At 50.6% G+C, this 18,287-nt stretch overlaps 1 protein-coding gene across 18 annotated transcripts in view; it reads left to right on the forward strand.

Moving 5' to 3' along the window:
* The window catches only part of ARHGEF7 (Rho guanine nucleotide exchange factor 7), a 135,685-nt gene that overhangs the window by 70,041 nt on the left and 47,357 nt on the right, over window positions 1–18,287 (forward strand). For 16 of the 18 annotated variants that reach the window (XM_045482189.1, XM_045482296.1, XM_045482303.1 and 13 more), the window contains 2 exons: window positions 1,631–1,832; window positions 12,277–12,365. In XM_045482189.1, coding sequence (XP_045338145.1) covers window positions 1,631–1,832; window positions 12,277–12,365 — 291 coding nt within the window. The remainder of the gene's footprint in view (window positions 1–1,630; window positions 1,833–12,276; window positions 12,366–18,287) is intronic. The other 2 variants (XM_045482238.1, XM_045482288.1) reach the window with 1 other exon arrangement.

The following is an 18,287-nucleotide window of genomic DNA, read 5'->3' on the forward strand; positions in this document are numbered from 1 at the left end:
TCTTGTGGCCACTTGAGTCTCCTGGTTGTAGCCAGGCTCCTGCCAGATGCTGCCTGAGCCGTCCTCCTGTGTCACCCCACCCTCCCTTTGACCCAAGCCCATCTCCCCCTCTTCTGCTTTTTCTTGACCGACCCCCCTGTTGAGGAGGAGTGCATCTTATAGGAGCTTCTCAGAGAGAGGGCGCATGGGCCGGGGAGTGCTGGAGAGCTCACGTAACTACAGCCGTATTTTTATTCCAATGCGAAAATTCTCTTCATTTTCTGAAGTGTCTTTACCATGTGACTTGAGCCGGGTTTCTCTAGGCTCCTTCCCTGTGGGGTCCATGCGGCTTCCTGGTTCTGTGGCTCTGTCTTCAGGTTGGGGACGTTTTCAGCCGCATTCCTCATACTGCCTTTCAGCACTGCTTTCTCCTCCACGACACCGGTGACTCCAGTCTCAGGCCCGTCATTTTCCACATGTTCCTGGGGCTCTTTTTTCACTGTCATTTTGAGTAAATTTTGTAAGTTCTTTTTCCTTTTTGAGCCTAGTTCTTTGAGATGCTGGCGGGTAGATGGGGCCACATGCTGCCACCCACCTGGTAAGGGTGGAGCAGGGACTCCCGGCCTGATCTTTGCTGACGTCACCAGTGCAAGCGGGTGCTTGGTGGGGCATGGGACATGTCTCTTCCCCATCCCCGTGGACGCCCAGGCGCAGACTGAGGGCACACCCCCTGTCGGTGGGTGGGCCTGTCCTCTGCCCCTCTTCTTTCAGCGGGAGATCAGGTTTTTCTTGGGGATGTGTTTAGTTTGCTTCTGTTGGTGGTTCCCGGTTACAAGCCTCTCCAGCACCTAGTCTGGGATAGATGGAAATAGAAAGAAACTCTAGCCGGGCCGCCTCCTCTTCCCACCTTTCAGAGTGGGCACACAAGCTTAATCTCTGAGGAAAAATGCAAACTGAAAGGAGGTACCATTTCTTCCCAGCAGTTTGGCAAAAATAAAAATGCTTGGCGATATTCAGTGCTGGTGAGCGTGTAAAGAAATAGCCCTGAATTACTGTTGGTGGGAATGTAGTTTAGTGTGAGGAGAAACTTTCTGGAGGGCAGTTAGGAATAGGTACTAAAATTTAAAATATGTCGCATGTTTTCTGACCTGAATTTAAGGTATACGTTTATTTACAGGTGTGTTCAAAGAGGTGCATGTAGTTTTAATGCAGCCTTGTCTTGCAGTAGAAAAATACTTGAAATAACCTTAAATCTAGTAACGGAGAATTACTAGCACAGCCATACAGCTAAGTTACACAGTTGAGACTAAAATAATTCTAGAAATCACCTCAGTGTGTTAACTTTTTGTACATTGTATTGAAGGATATACTGTATAATTTGATGTAAGTGTACATGAAAGTATGTCATGTTTATGTAAGTGTAACTGTGGCCAGAAAAAGACCTTTAAAATCACTAAGAGGGTTTCCTCTGGGACTGGAACGAGGTGGTGGTGGTCAGGGCACTGCAGGGAGGTCGGAAACCTGCTTGTCTACCTTAAAAAGTGCTCTGCTGTTGGAATGGGGCAGCTGCACTCCGATTATACTAGTAAAACATCTCACTTTGTAATGAGGCAGACCACATGAAATTTTTCTCTCCCTCTTCCCTTTTTAGGACATGACCGATAATAGCAACAGCCAACTGGTGGTGAGAGCGAAGTTTAACTTCCAGCAGACCAATGAAGACGAGCTCTCCTTTACGAAAGGCGACATCATCCACGTCACGCGGGTCGAGGAGGGCGGCTGGTGGGAGGGCACGCACAATGGCAGGACCGGCTGGTTTCCCAGCAACTACGTGCGGGAGGTCAAGCCCAGTGGTAAGTGGCGTGTGGGCAGAGGGATGCCGCTTGTCCTCCAGGACAGGTGATTGCACTCACTCGAGGGCTTCTCCCTCCCTGGCTAAGCTTGTGTAGATGGCCCTGGGCTGAGGGTTCTCCTTCTTCTCTAGTTCTTCAAGGAGAGTGATTTTTTACTTTACCCCTGCCTTGGGGTGCCGGCATGAAGGATCTGTAGTTAAAAGTAGCATTTCAGTCGGTTATGGTAACAGTTTAAAATTAGGACTTGGGAGTTTGCTCTATCATACAGGCTGATAATAAAAAAGAAATTATTTTAATGTTTGTTTTTGAGAGAGAGCAAGTGAGCTGGGGAGAGCAGAGACAGAGGGAGACACAGAATCGGAAGCAGGCTCCAGGCTCCAAGCTGTCAGCATAGAGCCCGATGTGGGGCTTGACTTCACAAACCGTGAGATCATGACCTGGGCCGAAGTCGGATGCTTAACCAAGTGAGCCACCCAGGTGCCTCAGGCTGTTAATTTGTATCACCCTGGGTGCTTTTGCTGATGATGTATTATTTGTCTTTTTCTGTATTTGTGGTAGGTATTTTATGTTATTTTTTATTTTGAGGGAGTGAAAGAGCCGGAGAGGGGCAAAGAGGGAGAGAGAAAGAATCTCAAGCAGGTTCCTCACTGTCAGTGCAGAGCCTGATAGCAGGGCTCAAATTCATGAACCGTGAGATCATGACCTGAGCCAAAATCAAGAGTCAGATGCTTAACCGACTGAACCACCCAGGCTCCCCATGTACCACACTCTTACGATAAAGTTAAGGCATTGCTAAGAAAATGAGAGAGCCGGGGCACCTGGGTTGCTCAGTCGGTTAAGCATCCGACTTCAGCTCAGTTCATGATCTCACAGTCTGAGTTCGAGCCCCGCGTCAGGCTCTGTGCTGACAGCTCGGAGCCTGGAGCCTGCTTCGGATCCTGTGTCTCCCTCTCTCTCTCTGCCCCTCCCCTGCTCATGCTCTGTCTCTCTCTATCTCAAAAAAAAAAAAAAAAAAAAAAGAAAATGAGAGAGCCAGCACATTTACAGCACTGCAGTGTATTGATGAATATCCATCTAAAAGTGGACTCGTGCAGCTCAAACTCTGTTGTTGGAGGGTCAGCTGTATATAAAATCCTTGTGTTTTGTGGAGCTTGGCATTGAGCGCCGCTCTCCCAGCCCTTCTGTCACCAGATGTGTGAGTTTTCTGTACCGAGCAATCCGGTGACCTCACGTAGAGCTTCTGAAACCCTCGTAACTTCCTAAGGGATCAGAGTGCTGGGAGCATCTTCTGTTCTGTTCCAGTACTTGCTCTCTGGTCACGGTTCCTGATACAGCGCTCCCAGGACCTTTGTCGTTTCCTGTGGCCCAGACCAGGCGCAGACCCCTGGCCGTATCTGTTTTCTGTTTCAAAACCACAGTTTGCTCATCCATTCATCTGTTGCTGGACATTTTGGTTGTTTTTCACCTTCTGCTGTTGGGAATAAGGTTTCTGTGGTCCTGGGTGAGATCTGAGTCCTGTCCATCCTCTTGGGCCTATACCTCGGGGTGGAATTGCTGGCTCACAGGGCGATGGTGGTCAGCGTGCGGGGCACTGCCGTGCCGCCTGCGTGGCAGCTGCCCTGTCGTGCTTTCCACCAGCAGTATGCCAGGGTTCCGGTGTGTCCACGTCCTTGGCACCACTTTTTTTTCCCCCATGATAACTGTTGGGTGTGAAATGGTACCTCGATGTTTGTATTTTTCTCATACGGTAAAGTTGACAGTAAGTGCCTGGGCTGCTTGTGTTCTGGCTGCTTGTGTTCTGGTTACTGTCTGAAGTGCTTCTACAGTGGCCTCATTCAGTCCTCACACAGCCCCAGGAGACATCGGGATATTCGGGGCACAGGTATGAATCCTCCTTCTAATGCCAGCTGTCCTCACTGCACCGGTGTCCGGCTGATGGGGACGGAAGTGTGGCCTCAACCTTGGACTCAGCTGCTGGGAAATGGAGCTTAGCGTATGGCTCATCGGACTTGCCAGTAGTCACTGGTTGGCCCTGGCACTGGCCTGTGAGCATGAGGCTGGGACAGGTCGAGTCCGGGCTAAGAGCCTGGCCGGACAGGTTGAGTCCGGGCTAAAAGCCTGGCCAGTCCTATGGTCCCCTGGTGTCCTGGGCTGAGAGTGCTGCCCTGGCCCTCTCTGGGAGGACGAGGGGCGAGGGGGCCCGGAGCGCTGGTGCCGGGGACCTGCCATTTGGCGTGGAGCCTGATTGGGCCCACGTCTGCTGACTCCAGGTCCCGGGTTCTGCTGCGAATGACACATTCAAATGGGAAGTTCGGTCTGACTTTGAGTTGTAGTAGTAAGAGTGCACGTTTCTCCTCAGGGAGTTTTCAAAGTTTTACCCTTTGAAAATTACACTGAAAGGATACTTTGTGGTTCTCAGGGTCCTCTTCAGGTGACTTTGGGGAGTTGCTTCTAAAAGGATCTGAGCAGGCTCAGGACTGCTCTTGGCGGTAGGTGGTTCCATGGTGCGCTGCCCCCCTTGGAGAGTCTGGCAGTGCGGCATGAATGTCTTGCTGTGGGGCCCTACTTTCGGAGTGGAGTGTACAGCCAGAGAGGTGCTGGGTGTAGACAGATGCAGCTCTAAGAAGAACCGGCCATTCCAGGCGGTGGAGTTTGCTTAACAACAACAGCAGCAGTATGTGTAAGGGGCACCCGGCCGGCTCTGTCAGCAGAGTGTGCGACTCTTGATCTTGGGGTTGTGAGTTTGAGTCACATGTTGGTTGTATAGATTATTAGAAATCCTTAAAAAAAAAAAAACTTCCATGTCTGTCGGTGTGGACTTGTGTCAGGGCAACTGCATCACTGTCTGCCAAGTTTTGTGTCTTACCCCATGTTTCTGTCTGCACGGGCATGAGAGACCCCTTTAAACACGCTTGTAACTGCATTGGGTCCCATGGGATCCGTAGTTTTTGTACTGAATGGAGACCAAGAAACTGGGAATTTTCACATCTTTCAGTTTATCTGTAAAGTGCAAATGATAACAGACTTGCTCAGATTGGTGGTTTGTCATGCCACTTTCCTCTTTAGCTGACAGTGGGGCCAAGGGGATAACCTTTTGGAAATAACTTCCCATCCTGTGTTCACAGATTATCTGTGCATATTCTAAGGAAACCTGTTCCTGTCTGATTTTTGATGTGGGCATTTGAGACAGAAAGATGTGAGATCATATTTTTACAGTATCATCTTACAGCAGTGAAGAACGGAAGTCCAGGGTCACAGTAACATGTTAGTATTGTAACTTCTCAGTAATTTCTGTGACTCCGATGTTGGAATAGGATTCCCTTCTAGAAGGGTGTATTTAAGATAAGCATTGTCATTTACAGTGTAATTCTTCATTTTCTGTAAACAGAGTGTGCCTGATCCTAACTGGTGATCATGTCAGGATCATTTACTTGTGAAACAAACACTGACTTCCTCTAAATTGTGAGTTTCTCTTCGTTAAAGTTTTTGATTTACGAATGTATTTGTTGAATAAACAAAACCACCATCCCTGAGTTGACCCCTTTTGGGCTGCTTTTTTCCAGGTAAGTTCTCAAGAATGTCCACTTGATCTCACACTTCTTGCAGGTGTCGGTAGCCATGATCATTTGCCCTCTGGCAGCTACAGATGGCAGTGTGGCTGTCAGGCTTCGCTGTTGTGTGTGTGTGCCTTGACCTGTGTGTGCTTTCTTGTTTCGGATAGTCCTCTTTGCAGGCTGGTGTCCTCCAAGAATACGCTTAAGGGATTTCCACTGCTTGCTGCATGTGCCCTGTCCTCCCTGAATCTCTGCTACCTCACAGCAGACACCCTCGTTGCTCTGCATTTAGTTGCCATGCACATTGTTCTGATGTGCAAAACCATGGATTTCTGGGGCACCTGGGTGGTCAGTCGGTTAGCATCTGACTCTTTAGCACAGGTCGTGATCCTAAGGGTCATAGGTTCAAGCCCCATGTCGGGCTGTGCACTGACCATGTGGAGCTTGCTTGAGATTATGCCTCCCTTTCTCTGTGCCCCTCCCCTGCTCGAGCATGTGCTCTCAAAATCAAACTTAAAACCCACGGATTTCTGTGTTGTATACACACGTGCATGTTTCAGGCCACACTCTCTGGAGAATTTCTTCAATTGAAGGGAGACCTCAGGAAAGAGGCGATGAGGCCAGTGGTTGGGGGTGGGGTGGGGAGAGGGCCGCTGGTTGCTACTACTGTTAAGTCATCATGGACGCTCTGTGGGTGGTAGGCCTCGCACCAGACTGTGCATTTAGAACCCATGTGCCACTGGGGTGGAGGGGGCCATGTTTACATCTGGCATCAAAAAGCGACCTGGGTTTTAGGTGCGATGATTGATCGGCTATGGAAGAAGTTTTACGAATATAACCCGTGTAGGGAAAGGGACAGAGGTAGCAACTGATTTCCATATTGCTGGAAAAGTATGTGCACATGCACTTGTGATGGGAGGTTTCTGAAAGCACCCAGGATAAGCCTGCATTAGAGGGTAGGCCTGTCTGTACGGTTTCTTCCAGATGCACACTTGATAATAGGCGGAAAGAGCCTGAAATGTAAGATTGCACCTCAGGCCTGTAGGAGTGGCAGAGGGGGGGTACCCAGAAAGACGGGTGGAGGGCTCTGGGGTGAGATGCTTTGGGATTCTTCTGGGACGTGGGGGTGAGTGTTCCTCCAGATGAATACCGTGTGCTCTTCCCGAACATCTGTGCTGGTGGGCGTTCTAGGGGATGTTCCACTCTCTGGAGACTGTGCTTCAACATCCTGTTTGGAGGACCTGTCCCCTAGGTCAGCTGACTGACAGCAGTCAGGCGTCAGGGGTGATATCCCCCAGTATCAGGGATGAGACCCTGGTAGGTGGTGGGAGCCTGTGAGGACACAGCTGGGATGACAAGAGCACCCCCGGCCTCCATATCTGCCCTGCAGCTGCGTGACCGCCCCTGCCCGTCTGCGGGGCTGCTCTGCATGGACGTGGGTCCCACAGACACCCTCCCCCAGGGCTCCTGGTTTTTCTGGTCCCCTTGCTTCCTCCTCAGCTTGGGCTTTATGTTTTGTTCTGTTGCTTCCCTTCGTGGGTAATGCCTCACTGTGGATCTGGTGTGCATGCCGCGGTTATCCCTTGGTGCCCCGCTTTGTAACACGAGGACCTGCCTTGACCTTTCTCCGTCCTTCCATCCTGCCTCCAGTCAGCTCTGTTTTCCGTGTACATCATCAGGATTGTTATGATTGCCCTTGGTTCCGAAACCACAGGCAGCATCCATTCAGCAAATACTTGAGTGAACTCTGTTGTGGGGACCGGAGGGGTTGGGGGGGTGGTAGTGAAAAACCAAGGTGTCTTTCCAGAAATCACGAAGCTTACCTGAGGTTCCCGAAATAGAAAATGTGGTAGACAGTTGAGAAGGTGAAGGTCCGCTAGGCTCCCCGCTGGCACTAAATAAAAGCCTGAGAGGCGTGACTGCGCACACACTGTGTGGGTCTCACTTGGTTCCTGCGTCAGATACGCCAGCCTCACAAAGTCATGTTGTGACAGGTTTGAGTCCAGGAAGATGTAAATACAGACTGGGTGCTAGGCGATAACGAGGGATTCCTGTCTTTGTCAGGTGTGATCGTGGCCTGATGTTTGGATTGTCATCAGTCCCAGTCTGACGGGCACTGAAGTGTCAGGGGCTAAGATGCCCATGTTTGGGATCCACCGTGTAAGGCTTCCGGAAGAGGAAAGGAGGGATCTGAGTGTTCACTGTCCAAGCTCGGTATGAGCAGAGACAGTGACCCTCTCTGCTTTCGTGTTGGCGAGTTTCTGTAATCAAGTTGCAGAGCAGGGCCAGTATGGTCCTCACGCAGGGGCTCCTGAGCGTGTGTCACTAGCACAACATCCCCACGACCACGGAAAGGGTCGAGGGCACTGTGGCTGCTAGGAAGCTGGTGACGTGACCGGCGTGGGGCTCGTGAGCGAGGTGACAGCTGTTGCCCAGAGGACAGTAGGAGGAAGTTGGAACTGGTGGTTCTTGGGGCTGGCAGCAGGCTCTGTTGGGTCACTGACACCCCTCGAAGCCAGGGGCAGTGGGGGATGTGGAGCCTTTGAACCAGTTATTCATGTTTCGTCTTCCCCAAGCTTGCCTTCTCCCAAAGTAGGCAGCAGGGAAGAGCCTGTGATAGTCCAGTCAGGCCAGGGGTGAGGGCTGTTGGCACAGGCACATTCATGGACCTGCTTTTCGCGGGCCTTTACCCCGGGTCAGCCGAGGTCCAGGAGCAGCGGCGTGCGCCGGGAGGTCAGCAGCCTGACACCGTGCCACGTAGCTCCCTTCCTCGGTGGACATTTGATCCCCTCAAGACCTCACGAGTGGGAGAGTACAGGACAAGGTACGTTGAGAGAGCACGTTCACGTACCTTTTATTGGAGTATATTGTTGGGTTCTGGTTAATCTCTTTCTGTGCCTAACTTGCAGATTAAACTTTATCACAGGTGTGCACGTAGGGTTTGGTATGCTCGGTTTGGGGCATTTCCCGGGTTCTGGGAACATAGACCTCACGGATAAGGGGGGTGTCTCCTGTGTGGGCTTCCTCAAGGGCCCCCACCTTCAGTGCTACCTAGAGGCGCCATTCCCTCTGTGCGGGATGGTTCTGATTTTGTGGGGATGTAGTGTGGTGCTCTAGCCCAGGGCTCAAGATGTCTTTTCTGGAAAGTGTCTTTTCCAGTAATGTTGCTTGTTCCTTTTGCTTTCTCCTGAAAATCCTATTAGCTGTCTTGTTTTGCCTTCTTTGGCTTTTAATCTGGTTTTTGTATTTTTTGTTTCGCTGGATTTCATTCATTTGGAGTCCACTCCTCAGATCTTTGAGTTCACCGTCTCCTCTTACTTGTGATGGTGACCAGAGTTTTCATTTCCAGAAATGGTTTCGTTCTTTTTCAGGTGTTTTTAATTTTTGTGGTGCATTGTTTATTCATTATGGCTCTTTTCTTTCCAGGTGGGGTTTTCTTTTTCTAATATTTAGGTAGAGAGGAGGCAAGCAGGATAGAGAGAGGGAAAGAGAATTCTAAGCAGGCTCCGCACTGTCAGGTCTCAGCACAGACCCCCGTATAGGGCTCGAACTCATGAACCGTGGGATTATGACCTGAGCCACTCAGGTGCGCCTCTTTCCAGGCGTTTTAAATATACTTACTCCATGGTCTCCTAAATTTTCCCCTTGTTTCAACATCTTGGGTGTTCCATTTCCTTTGTATGTTGTATCTGTTTATACTGGGTTCAGTTCTTCCTGAGCTGTAACTTTGTTATAGTTGTGTCTTTGGGGGTTTGGTTGGGGTACCTCTGTGCCCTGGGCTGTGGAAACATTCCTACAGAGAGGAGGGACATTTGTTTCCTCGGGTGCTCCCAGAGATTTTCTTGCCCTGGGCAAACCCTGGGGCCCTTTGGGGGCTGGAGTGGGTTTGGACCATATGCCTCCGCAGGGGCGGGCTCAGGGTTTGGATTTCTCCTGGGCTGTGTCTCCCAGCCCGTGTCCTTGCGAGACGCTGTTTGTCTGGGTTGGCGAGCAGGATAGGCTTCTCGTTGTCAGCCTGCCCAAAGGGTCCCCAAGAGCTCCTTCTGTTTGTCACTCAGGGCTGTGTCTGGTCTCTGCAGTGCCCTCCCTCTTTATTCATTTAGCATATTCATGGTTAAATTCTCTTGTTTTTGGCATTCTTAGTTTATTGGAAGAAAGGGAAGATCTGTATCTTCCGGCGCCTGGGAGGACAGCACTAAATTACGTTCTCATGGTTTCCCCTCAGTCCCAGTGAATTGTATCAATCTTTAGCTCTCGGATGGGCCAAAAATGTTTTATTTTTCTTAAGATACTGGGAAGGCTGAGTGTTTTCTAACGTTTCCTGGGCGCAACTTTTGTTAAAATTGGCCATTACTTCCCTTCTGGTATATTATGGTCTAAGTGTGTGGGTGGGGTGGTGGTGGTGTTATTTTGGGGGGCGGGGGCGGGTGGGGAGTAGGTGCTGGAGGGCTCCCTCGGGCTGCACAGAGGTTCCTGAGGCAAACCTGGCATCCTGGGCCCCTCCTGCCCGGCGTGTTGACCGAGCGTCCCCTCCCTGTGTGACTGAGGGCCGGGGCCCTGGGACGAGTGCGGAGCGGGCCCTGCTGTGGCTGTCGGCAGGAGAGCTGTGGAGCCCTGGCCTCACCGCGCCGCCTTAGCTGTGGGAGGGCAGCAGTCTCCCTCCCTCGGGGCCTCCTGCCACGGAGGTGCCTTGCGGTTGGTGGCACCACAGGCAGACACGGCTCCTCTGTGACCGCTCGGTGCCGGGGTTTCTTACCTTGGAGCCCTCTGTCGGGAAGGGCCCACGGGGTTTGGGGAGATGTTCCCGGCCCTCCCGTGGCAGTCATTCCCCTGTAGCCGTCGGCAGAGTTGTGGACTCCCTTTTCCACGGGAGAGGAGACCGCGTGTTTGGGCTCCGCCTGCACTGGGTGGCTCTCTTCTGCCTGCCCTCTGTTTTTACACGGTGCTGTAGCCGGGCGCTACTTCTTGTGAAAGAGCCTTTTCTCCTGGTTCTCCCAGTAAGTTAGTTGAATGTTATCTGTGCTGTTGGGAGGTATGTCTTAAATGAGGCACTTGACGGATTATTTGCTTTTAAAATTTAAAGCTGGGGCACCTGGGGGCTCAGTCGGTTGTGTGTCTGACTCTTGATTCTGGCTCAGGTCATGATTCCAGGGTCGTGGCTTCGAGTTCTGGGTCAGGTTTTGTGCTGAGCGTGGAGCCTTCTCTCTCTTCCTCTGCCCTCCCCAGCTCATGCACGCATGTGCGCTTGCTCGCACGCTTGCTCTGTCTCTCAAATAAAAAATAAAAAATAAACCAGGGGCACCTGGGTGGCTCAGTTGGTTAAACGGCTGACTTCAGCTCAGGTCACGATCTCACAGATCATGGGTTTGAACCCTGTGTCATGCTCTGCGCCGACAGCGTGGAGCCTGCTTGGGATTCGCTCTCTGCCCCTCCCCCACATGTTCTCTCTCTCAGAAATAAGAAACGACTTAAAATAAATCCAGTCCGAGGTAATAGCACACGCGTTGGTGTTTGTGGTCCGGTGACCGTCTTTCAGGCTTCAGTGCTCACCTTTATTTTTATCTGTATTTGTCCCCTAAATGATGGGTTCCAAAGGTGAAAGGCATCGTTTTTCTTAAGGTAAAAGCATGTCAATTTTTTCTTCTATAGTTAAATTCCTACCTGTAGGTGCGAGACTGGGAAGGAATGTGTTTTAGCCAGAACACATTGATATTTCTTAGGGGCTCAGAAGTGGTTCATTTCTCACGGAGTTCTGTTTTCATCCTGTGAGCAGAGAGTTCTTTCAACAAGGAACAACACCTGTTTTGTGCTTTATTGTCAACCTTTTGGAAAAGCAAGTGAGGCATTGAAGGACGGTTTAGGCAGACCATTCATTCCATAGGAAGGGGAAGGCCTACAGTTAGTGCATGTGATTTCAGGCATTTCTGGTTTCTGTTGCTAGGCAGATAACGGCAATACTGAGCAGCCAGTTGGAAGTGGGGACCCGAGACTTTGGCAGGGTTTGGGATTGAGGGCACTGTTGGGGGAGCTAGCAGAGACTTGGGGCAGGTGGGTGAAAGGGTGCTGAGCACAGCACACCAGAGGGACAGAGCGTTGACTGACTCAGGTGAGGCAGGTGTGTGACCTGCTCCTCCAATGCCCCTGCCCTTCCCCCCATCCCCACCCCAACCACCCCAGTTTGCTCTCCAGCCCCGGTAGCCAGTGACTGACACGCCCGCCCACCCTGAGAGCCACACTGGCAGTCGGCATATGCTTCCTCGATCCCTTTTTTGCTGGCGAATCTCCTGAACAGGTGTTGAATGAACGCTGGGCAGCGTACAGATACTTGAACCCTCGAGTAATCACAATTGCTCGCACTACGGTTTCTGGGGTGGAGGTTCTTAAGGCTCCGTGGGTTTTTCTTGTTTTCTGCCCCTGCTCGGGATGGATTTCCTCCTCCTTGGCTTATCACGCTGAGCCAGATCCTACTTGTTTGGAGAGACCTGCGTTGTGAGTGCTCTGAACTGGACGTGTAGCCCAGACTCTGCGTCTTGGTGTTTTAACATCGTTACGTATCTGCCTGCATCGGCTGGTATTTTACCTTGACTGCACTTGTGATCTGTTAGCATAGCTCATGCTCGTGCTCTTTCTTCTGCTGACAGTCAGGGAGATGGCCTGTCAGACGCTGAGCCTGAGCAGGGAGTACGGGGTGAGCCACGTACGGGCTTGGGGGGGACGCCGGCTCCCTGACCTCAGGGCATGAGCATGAGGGAGGCACGGGCCTCTGGCAACTTCCCTTGTTGGCTGGTGCTCTCACGGGAGGTCCCTGGACCAGTAGCTCTGGGCTGTGGGGGCTGGCGTGTGTGGTCTCCAGTACTGGTCAGTAAAATTGCGTTACGTTTTCATTTCAGAAAAGCCCGTGTCTCCTAAATCAGGAACGTTGAAGAGCCCTCCCAAAGGATTTGATACTACTGCCATTAACAAGAGCTATTACAATGTGGTGAGTACCTGCAAAACCCATTTTAAGAATAACTTATTTTTTTTTTTTTTGAATGTCTCTAACACTCTGCAGCGTAGACTGTAGGGTAAATGGTGTGGAGTATGAAGGAGGAGATAGAAATCATGTGTTGTGGGCTGCACAGTTAGGACCACCGTTAACGTTCTGGTGTATTTTCTTCTAATCTTCCACGATCTTACATTTTTGTTTACTACTTAAGTAGACTTATACCCTTCTGTTGTCACATAACGTAGTATTCCCTCCTGCTGTTTCAAGTCCTCAAAAGCAAGATTGTAAAAAAGCGCACGATGTGATTTATAGGCGCCACGTGGCGTTTTACTTGTGCTTTGGGTAGATCGTAAGTACTTCAGATCAGTACTGTTTCTAGTTTACTTGTTTCTTGACATAAAGTCTCTTCCGGGACTGATGGATTCGTGCATCGGGTAGTGTGCAATTACAGGAGAGCATCTATACGTCGCACTCAGTGAAGACAAGTGCTTCAGAATGGAACACGACGTTATGAAACTTAACGTGAGCAATATGTGAGCTTAAAAAATACCCGTGATGCTAGGTCTAGTGTCTAGTCTACTCTTTCCTCGTCCCTAAACCATTGCATGGACTGCAGAAATAGGAAATGGTATTATTTGGATCACCTTCGAAATGGCTGGCATATATTGGTGTGATAAACCAGCGTAGTACACTTCGTGAGTGTGGCTCTGTCTTCCATTCCGTGGAAAGTGTGCATTTTGGGTTTCTTCCCTGCTCCTGGTCTTGCACAGGACGCTTCCTGAGAAGCAGTATCCATTTGAGTCCGTGACACCTGTGTGTCCTTGAAGTGAAACCACTATGGATCGGTGCTGCTTTGAGCATCTGAGTGTTTCACTTCCTGTGCTCCTGTAGGAAAAGGAGAGGACGCGTGATGGACGGAAGTCTGTTCCGCTGCGCTGACCTGTTGCCACAGCTTCTGCTGTGAGTTTGTGTGTTCGGCATGCCGACCATTCACTTCCCACTGGCCCCCGACCTTCCAGAGCAGGGTGACGTCAGGAGGGCTCCTTGCTCTGACGTGCGGTGATTGGACCCCTGCTCTGTGCCAGGCCCTGGTGAAGGCAGCAGGATGTGGCAGCCAGCACCTGTCCCCCTACCCCCCCCACTCCCCCATCCCCTTGCTGCCTCTGCCTCCTTTCACTTCCACTCTTCTTGTCCTGTGGACTCGGCTTGCTGCCTCAGGCTGGATTTCTACGTGTTGGTCGACACCAGGCCCTTTTCCCGAGCAGTCCTTGAGTCCCAGCCTCTGCTTCTCTGACTTCGTCTGGGTGCAGACTTCAGCCCAGCTGTGCAGGGCTCCGCAGCATGGCCTGTACCCCGAGGGGCCGCCTGCCTCTCCTGGTTCTGCTCTGCTGTCCACACCCTCTTTGGGTCTCTGTCGGATGTTCGTCCCCAGGACGTGGGTCTTCTGCTGCTTTGCTCGTTAGTATACGACGTGTTACGTGTGCGGCTTTGTGTCCAAAGCACAGTGAGAGTGGTCTGGGGTGCTTGAGGGCCTCACAGGAGGCGAGCTTGGGGAGCGGCCTCTTCCTCGTGTTCCTCTGTGAGATCCGGGGTTCCGCCCAGTGGAAGGTGTCCTGGGCGGAGTACCAGTCCGGATCCACAGTGCTGCTCTGGAGAGGGGGCTGCTGCTCCTCTCTGAGGTTCTGTCCACTTAACCCTAACTGTTAGAGGAAGCAAGGCAGGGCCCCGCCCCTGGAGCCCACGTCATCTCTCTGGTCTTTGCAGTAGTCTTGCCTCCATTAGGGATTTTGAGGATGTAGGCAACCATGCTTTTCCAGAAGTCCTGGTAAATTGTTGTCCTTTGCATTTTATGTTCTGTAACCCTCTTCAGCTTGAAGCATCATCAGTGCTTTTTTGGATTTCTTTCTTTGAACTGTTCTTGTATGGGGGGGCGGGGAAGCGCCTTTATATTACACGTGCTGTTCTGAGTCAGCCACTCTTTCATTGAGAAGGATGGGGAAACACCTTGACCTCAGAATCACATCCAAATTGTTGTTTTCATAAAGCTGTGTTGGTAAATAGCACATGTTAAAATTGCACTTGTTATGGACATAACTCAGAATCCATGGAAACCCTCTTTGGGTGTAGCACCTCTTTTACAGGGGAGAACATAGCTCTAGCTGTTAAAGGGCTTGCTCAGGGTCTGCCACTCTTTGGTGACTAAGCCAGGAATGAATTCCTCTTTTTTGAATTCTGTATTTATAAACAATGTAGAAAAGTAAACTGTAGAGCAGAATACAACATGCAAAGTAAAGCAGAAGAGCTTTTTCACACTGCCTGGCGTGGCTTTGTTTTCACAGCAAACTGTGGAAGTTTAGGTATTTTTAACCCTGCTGATGGGAGAAGGTTCTCCAAGAGGAAGACTGTTGGTGAGAGACTGAGTCTCTGCTTGGGCTCAGCGGAAAGCAGTGGGGAGAGTTGTGGGTGGAGGTACGAGACCGGAGGCGGGCAGGACGGGATGGGTGGGCGTCCTGTGGCTCCTGAGTGACGGTTGAGATCACCCACCTACACTGGCACGTAGCTAGTGCTTCTGGGTGGCTTAGGACTGTCCTGGGACTCGTGCTGTGCGTGCGAAGTGTCATGGTGTCCATGGGTCTCGGAGCTGCTGTGAGTTTTTCTTCACTTGTTTCTGTTCTTCAGACTGAAGGGTCTCTATTGTCCTTTCTGTTGGCCGATTCTTGTACATCTGCATCTAGTGTTGGGCCCCTCGAGTGGATTTTTCACTTTATCACACCTTTCAATTCACAATCACCATTTGGTTATTTTTATGGTCAAATAGTGTATTTGTGTCATTGTTTATGTTAATTCTTTAGGCATACCTGTTTTAGTTCTTTGGACGTTTTTATTTATTTATTTTTTTTATTTTTAAAAAAAAAAATTTTTTTTTCAACTTTTATTTATTTTTGGGACAGAGAGAGACAGAGCATGAACGGGGGAGGGGCAGAGAGAGAGGGAGACACAGAATTGGAAACAGGCTCCAGGCTCTGAGCCATCAGCCCAGAGCCTGACGCGGGGCTCGAATTTCCGGACCGCAAGATCGTGACCTGGCTGAAGTCGGATGCTTAACCGACTGCGCCACCCAGGCGCCCCTCTTTGGACGTTTTTAAAAAGACTCGACTTATTTTAGAGCAGCTTGAGGTTGACATTGGAGAGGGTAGAGCTTTGCCAAGGCCCCATGATCAGCACCTCTCAGGCTTGCTGGCTCTCCTCTTCATGCAGGATAGTCCCCTGCTGTCTGGACCAACCAGTTTGTTCATCACCTACTGGAGGACCTCTCCCTTGCTTCCAGGTGTTGGTGATTGTGAACAAAGCAGCTGTGAACTCGAGTGTGTAGGTTTTCTCGTGGACGTGTTTTCAGCTCGTTTGGGTGAATGTGAAGGACTGTGATTGTTGGGTGGTGTGGGGAGCGTGTTCTCAGTTCTGTAAGAAACCGCACACGGTCCTCCAGGGAGAACCCCTGTGGGGCATCTTCTGCCACACCTGCTGGTGTCTGATCGGGTTTCGCTGATGGACGAGGTGTGTGGTGCCGCCTCAGTGTCTCAGTCGGCAGTTCGCGGATGACGTGTGTCCACGTGCTTACTGCCACCTGTAAGGTGTCTGTTCAGTTCTGCTATCCACTTTTAAATTTGGGCTCTCTTAGGGAGCTGTAAGTTTAACTTTGACTATAGTTTGAGGGCGATGTGCACGGGTGTGGTGTTTTGGCATTTATGCTGCCTGGTGTCCTCCGAGCCTCCGGGGATCTGTGGTTTTGGTGTCTGACATTAATTAGGGGAAATTCTCCGTCTTCATGGTTTGAACTCTCTCTTGTGTTTCTTCTCCTTCTGGTACTTCCACCGTGTGTATTTACACCTTGTGCAGTCCCCACCATCCTTGGATGTTGTGTTTTCTCTGTCTTTTCAGCCTTGAGGGATGCTGTTAAGGCCTGTGGCGCTGGGATTCTCTCTGCAGCCGTGTGCAATCTGCTATTGACACCATTACGGGCATTCTTCATTTCTGTTAGTGTTTCTCCCGGTTTTCAGTTCTTGGGATTTCCACCTCCTTGCTGGTCTTTTCTTGCATGCCATCTGCTTTCTGCGTTAGAACCCTTAGCATCTTAACCTTCGTTGTTCTTAGTTCCTGGTGGGATAATTCCAGCGTCCCCACCATGTCTTCTTCCGATGCTTGCTTTTCTCTTCAGACTGTGTGTTTTGCCTTTTGCTGAGTCTTGTAAGTTTTTGTTGATAATTGAACATCGTGTATCATGTAAAAAAGGAAGTGCTCACTGAGGGGGGGTGAGGTGTGTGGGGAGAGGAGCGGGGCGCTCCATCAGGGAGCCTGTGCCTCTGGACCATGAACTCCACTGGTGTGTTTTAAATTCTCTCCCCACCCCTCCCCTCCCCCCTGCCTGGAGATCAGGTGGCCCAAGGGGGCTGGGCTGTTGGTCTTTGCCAGGGCGTTTCAGCAGGCTAGTGTGAGTTAACTAGTTTCCCTGAGGGCAGGCCTCATAAGCACCAGGATGCTGAGCTGTTATTTCCGAATGGCTCTTCCAGTGGTTCTTCTTTTCTCTGCTGAAAGCCCAAGGGTGTTTTTCTCTGAGGCTTTGGGAATTTGGTCAAACTCCTAGATGATAATTTCCCAGTACTGAGGAGGCCTCTCTACGACTGGCTGTCCCCCAGAGTTTTGAACTCACACTTGTCTGCACTGAGCCTCTAGCAGTCCGTCAGTGATGGTTCACGTTTTCCCGCCCCGTTGCTGGCTTGCAGTGTGGTTTCTTCTGGGGCGCCCGGGCTCCGGCAAGTGGGGCTCCCAGGGTGTGTTGGCCTCTCCAGACTTGGGGGGGGGGTTTGCCTTGTGTCCTGTCCTCTCTACCATAGGGGTCCAGCAGGAGTTGATTTTTCAGTCTGTTCAGCTTTTGACCTCGTTGGATGGAGTATGATTTCCACACAGAAACAGGCAAAAGCAGAAGTCTCTGTTTGAACATATTTAGAGCAGCTTTTTTTTTTTAATTCTTTTTTTTTTAAATGTTTATTTTTGAGACAGAGCATGAATGGGGGAGGGTCAGAGAGAGAGGGAGACACAGAATCCGAAGCAGGCTCCAGGCTCCCAGCTGTCGGCACAGAGCCCGACGCGGGGCTCGAACTCACAGACTGTGAGATCATGACCTGAGCTGAAATCGGACGCTTACCCAACCCAGCCACCCAGGTGCCCCTAGAGCAGCTGTTTTGAAGACTTTATCTGCTAAGCCAGCACTGGGGCCTCTCAGGCCGTTTTCATTCAGTGCCTTGTTTTTGTGCATGGGTCATGTGTTCTTGGTTCTTTGAACATCTTGTAATTTAAAAATTATTAAGGAAAGTGAGCGCACATGTGCACGGGTAGGGGAGGGGCAGAGAGAGAGTGCGAATTCCAAGTGATTCTATGCTGTCAGCGCAGAGCACAGTTCGGGGCTTGATCCCCCAACTCTGGGATTGTGACGTGAGCCGGGATCAAGAGTCAGGGGCTTAACTGATTGAGCCACCCAGGTGCCCCTCAAAATTGGACATTTTAGAGGAGCTTAGTAATTCTGGATTCTGATCTCTCCTACTCCCAGGATTGCTTGTTCCTTTTGTTGACTAACTGCAGTTTATCTCTCCCACGGTCACTGATGGGTTCGCTTCATTAAAGCCTGGCTTCCCGGTATTCATACTCAGAGCTGCAGACTTGAATGTGTAGCCAAAGATTGCTCAAAGCAAGATTGTGCATAACCAGGCTTTCGTTCTGTGCCTGTGGATCTGTGTGTGGTCAGTTAATACGTCGGAGTGGGAGGAGGCTTTTTAGAACATAAAGCAATGAATGAAAACAAAGGGAAAGCTCAAAATTGATAGGCTCCATAAAAGTTTAATAAAAGTAGAAACCAAATTA

Source organism: Leopardus geoffroyi, chromosome A1 (assembly GCF_018350155.1).
Source record: "Leopardus geoffroyi isolate Oge1 chromosome A1, O.geoffroyi_Oge1_pat1.0, whole genome shotgun sequence".
In the NCBI taxonomy this organism is placed as follows: domain Eukaryota; kingdom Metazoa; phylum Chordata; class Mammalia; order Carnivora; family Felidae; genus Leopardus; species Leopardus geoffroyi.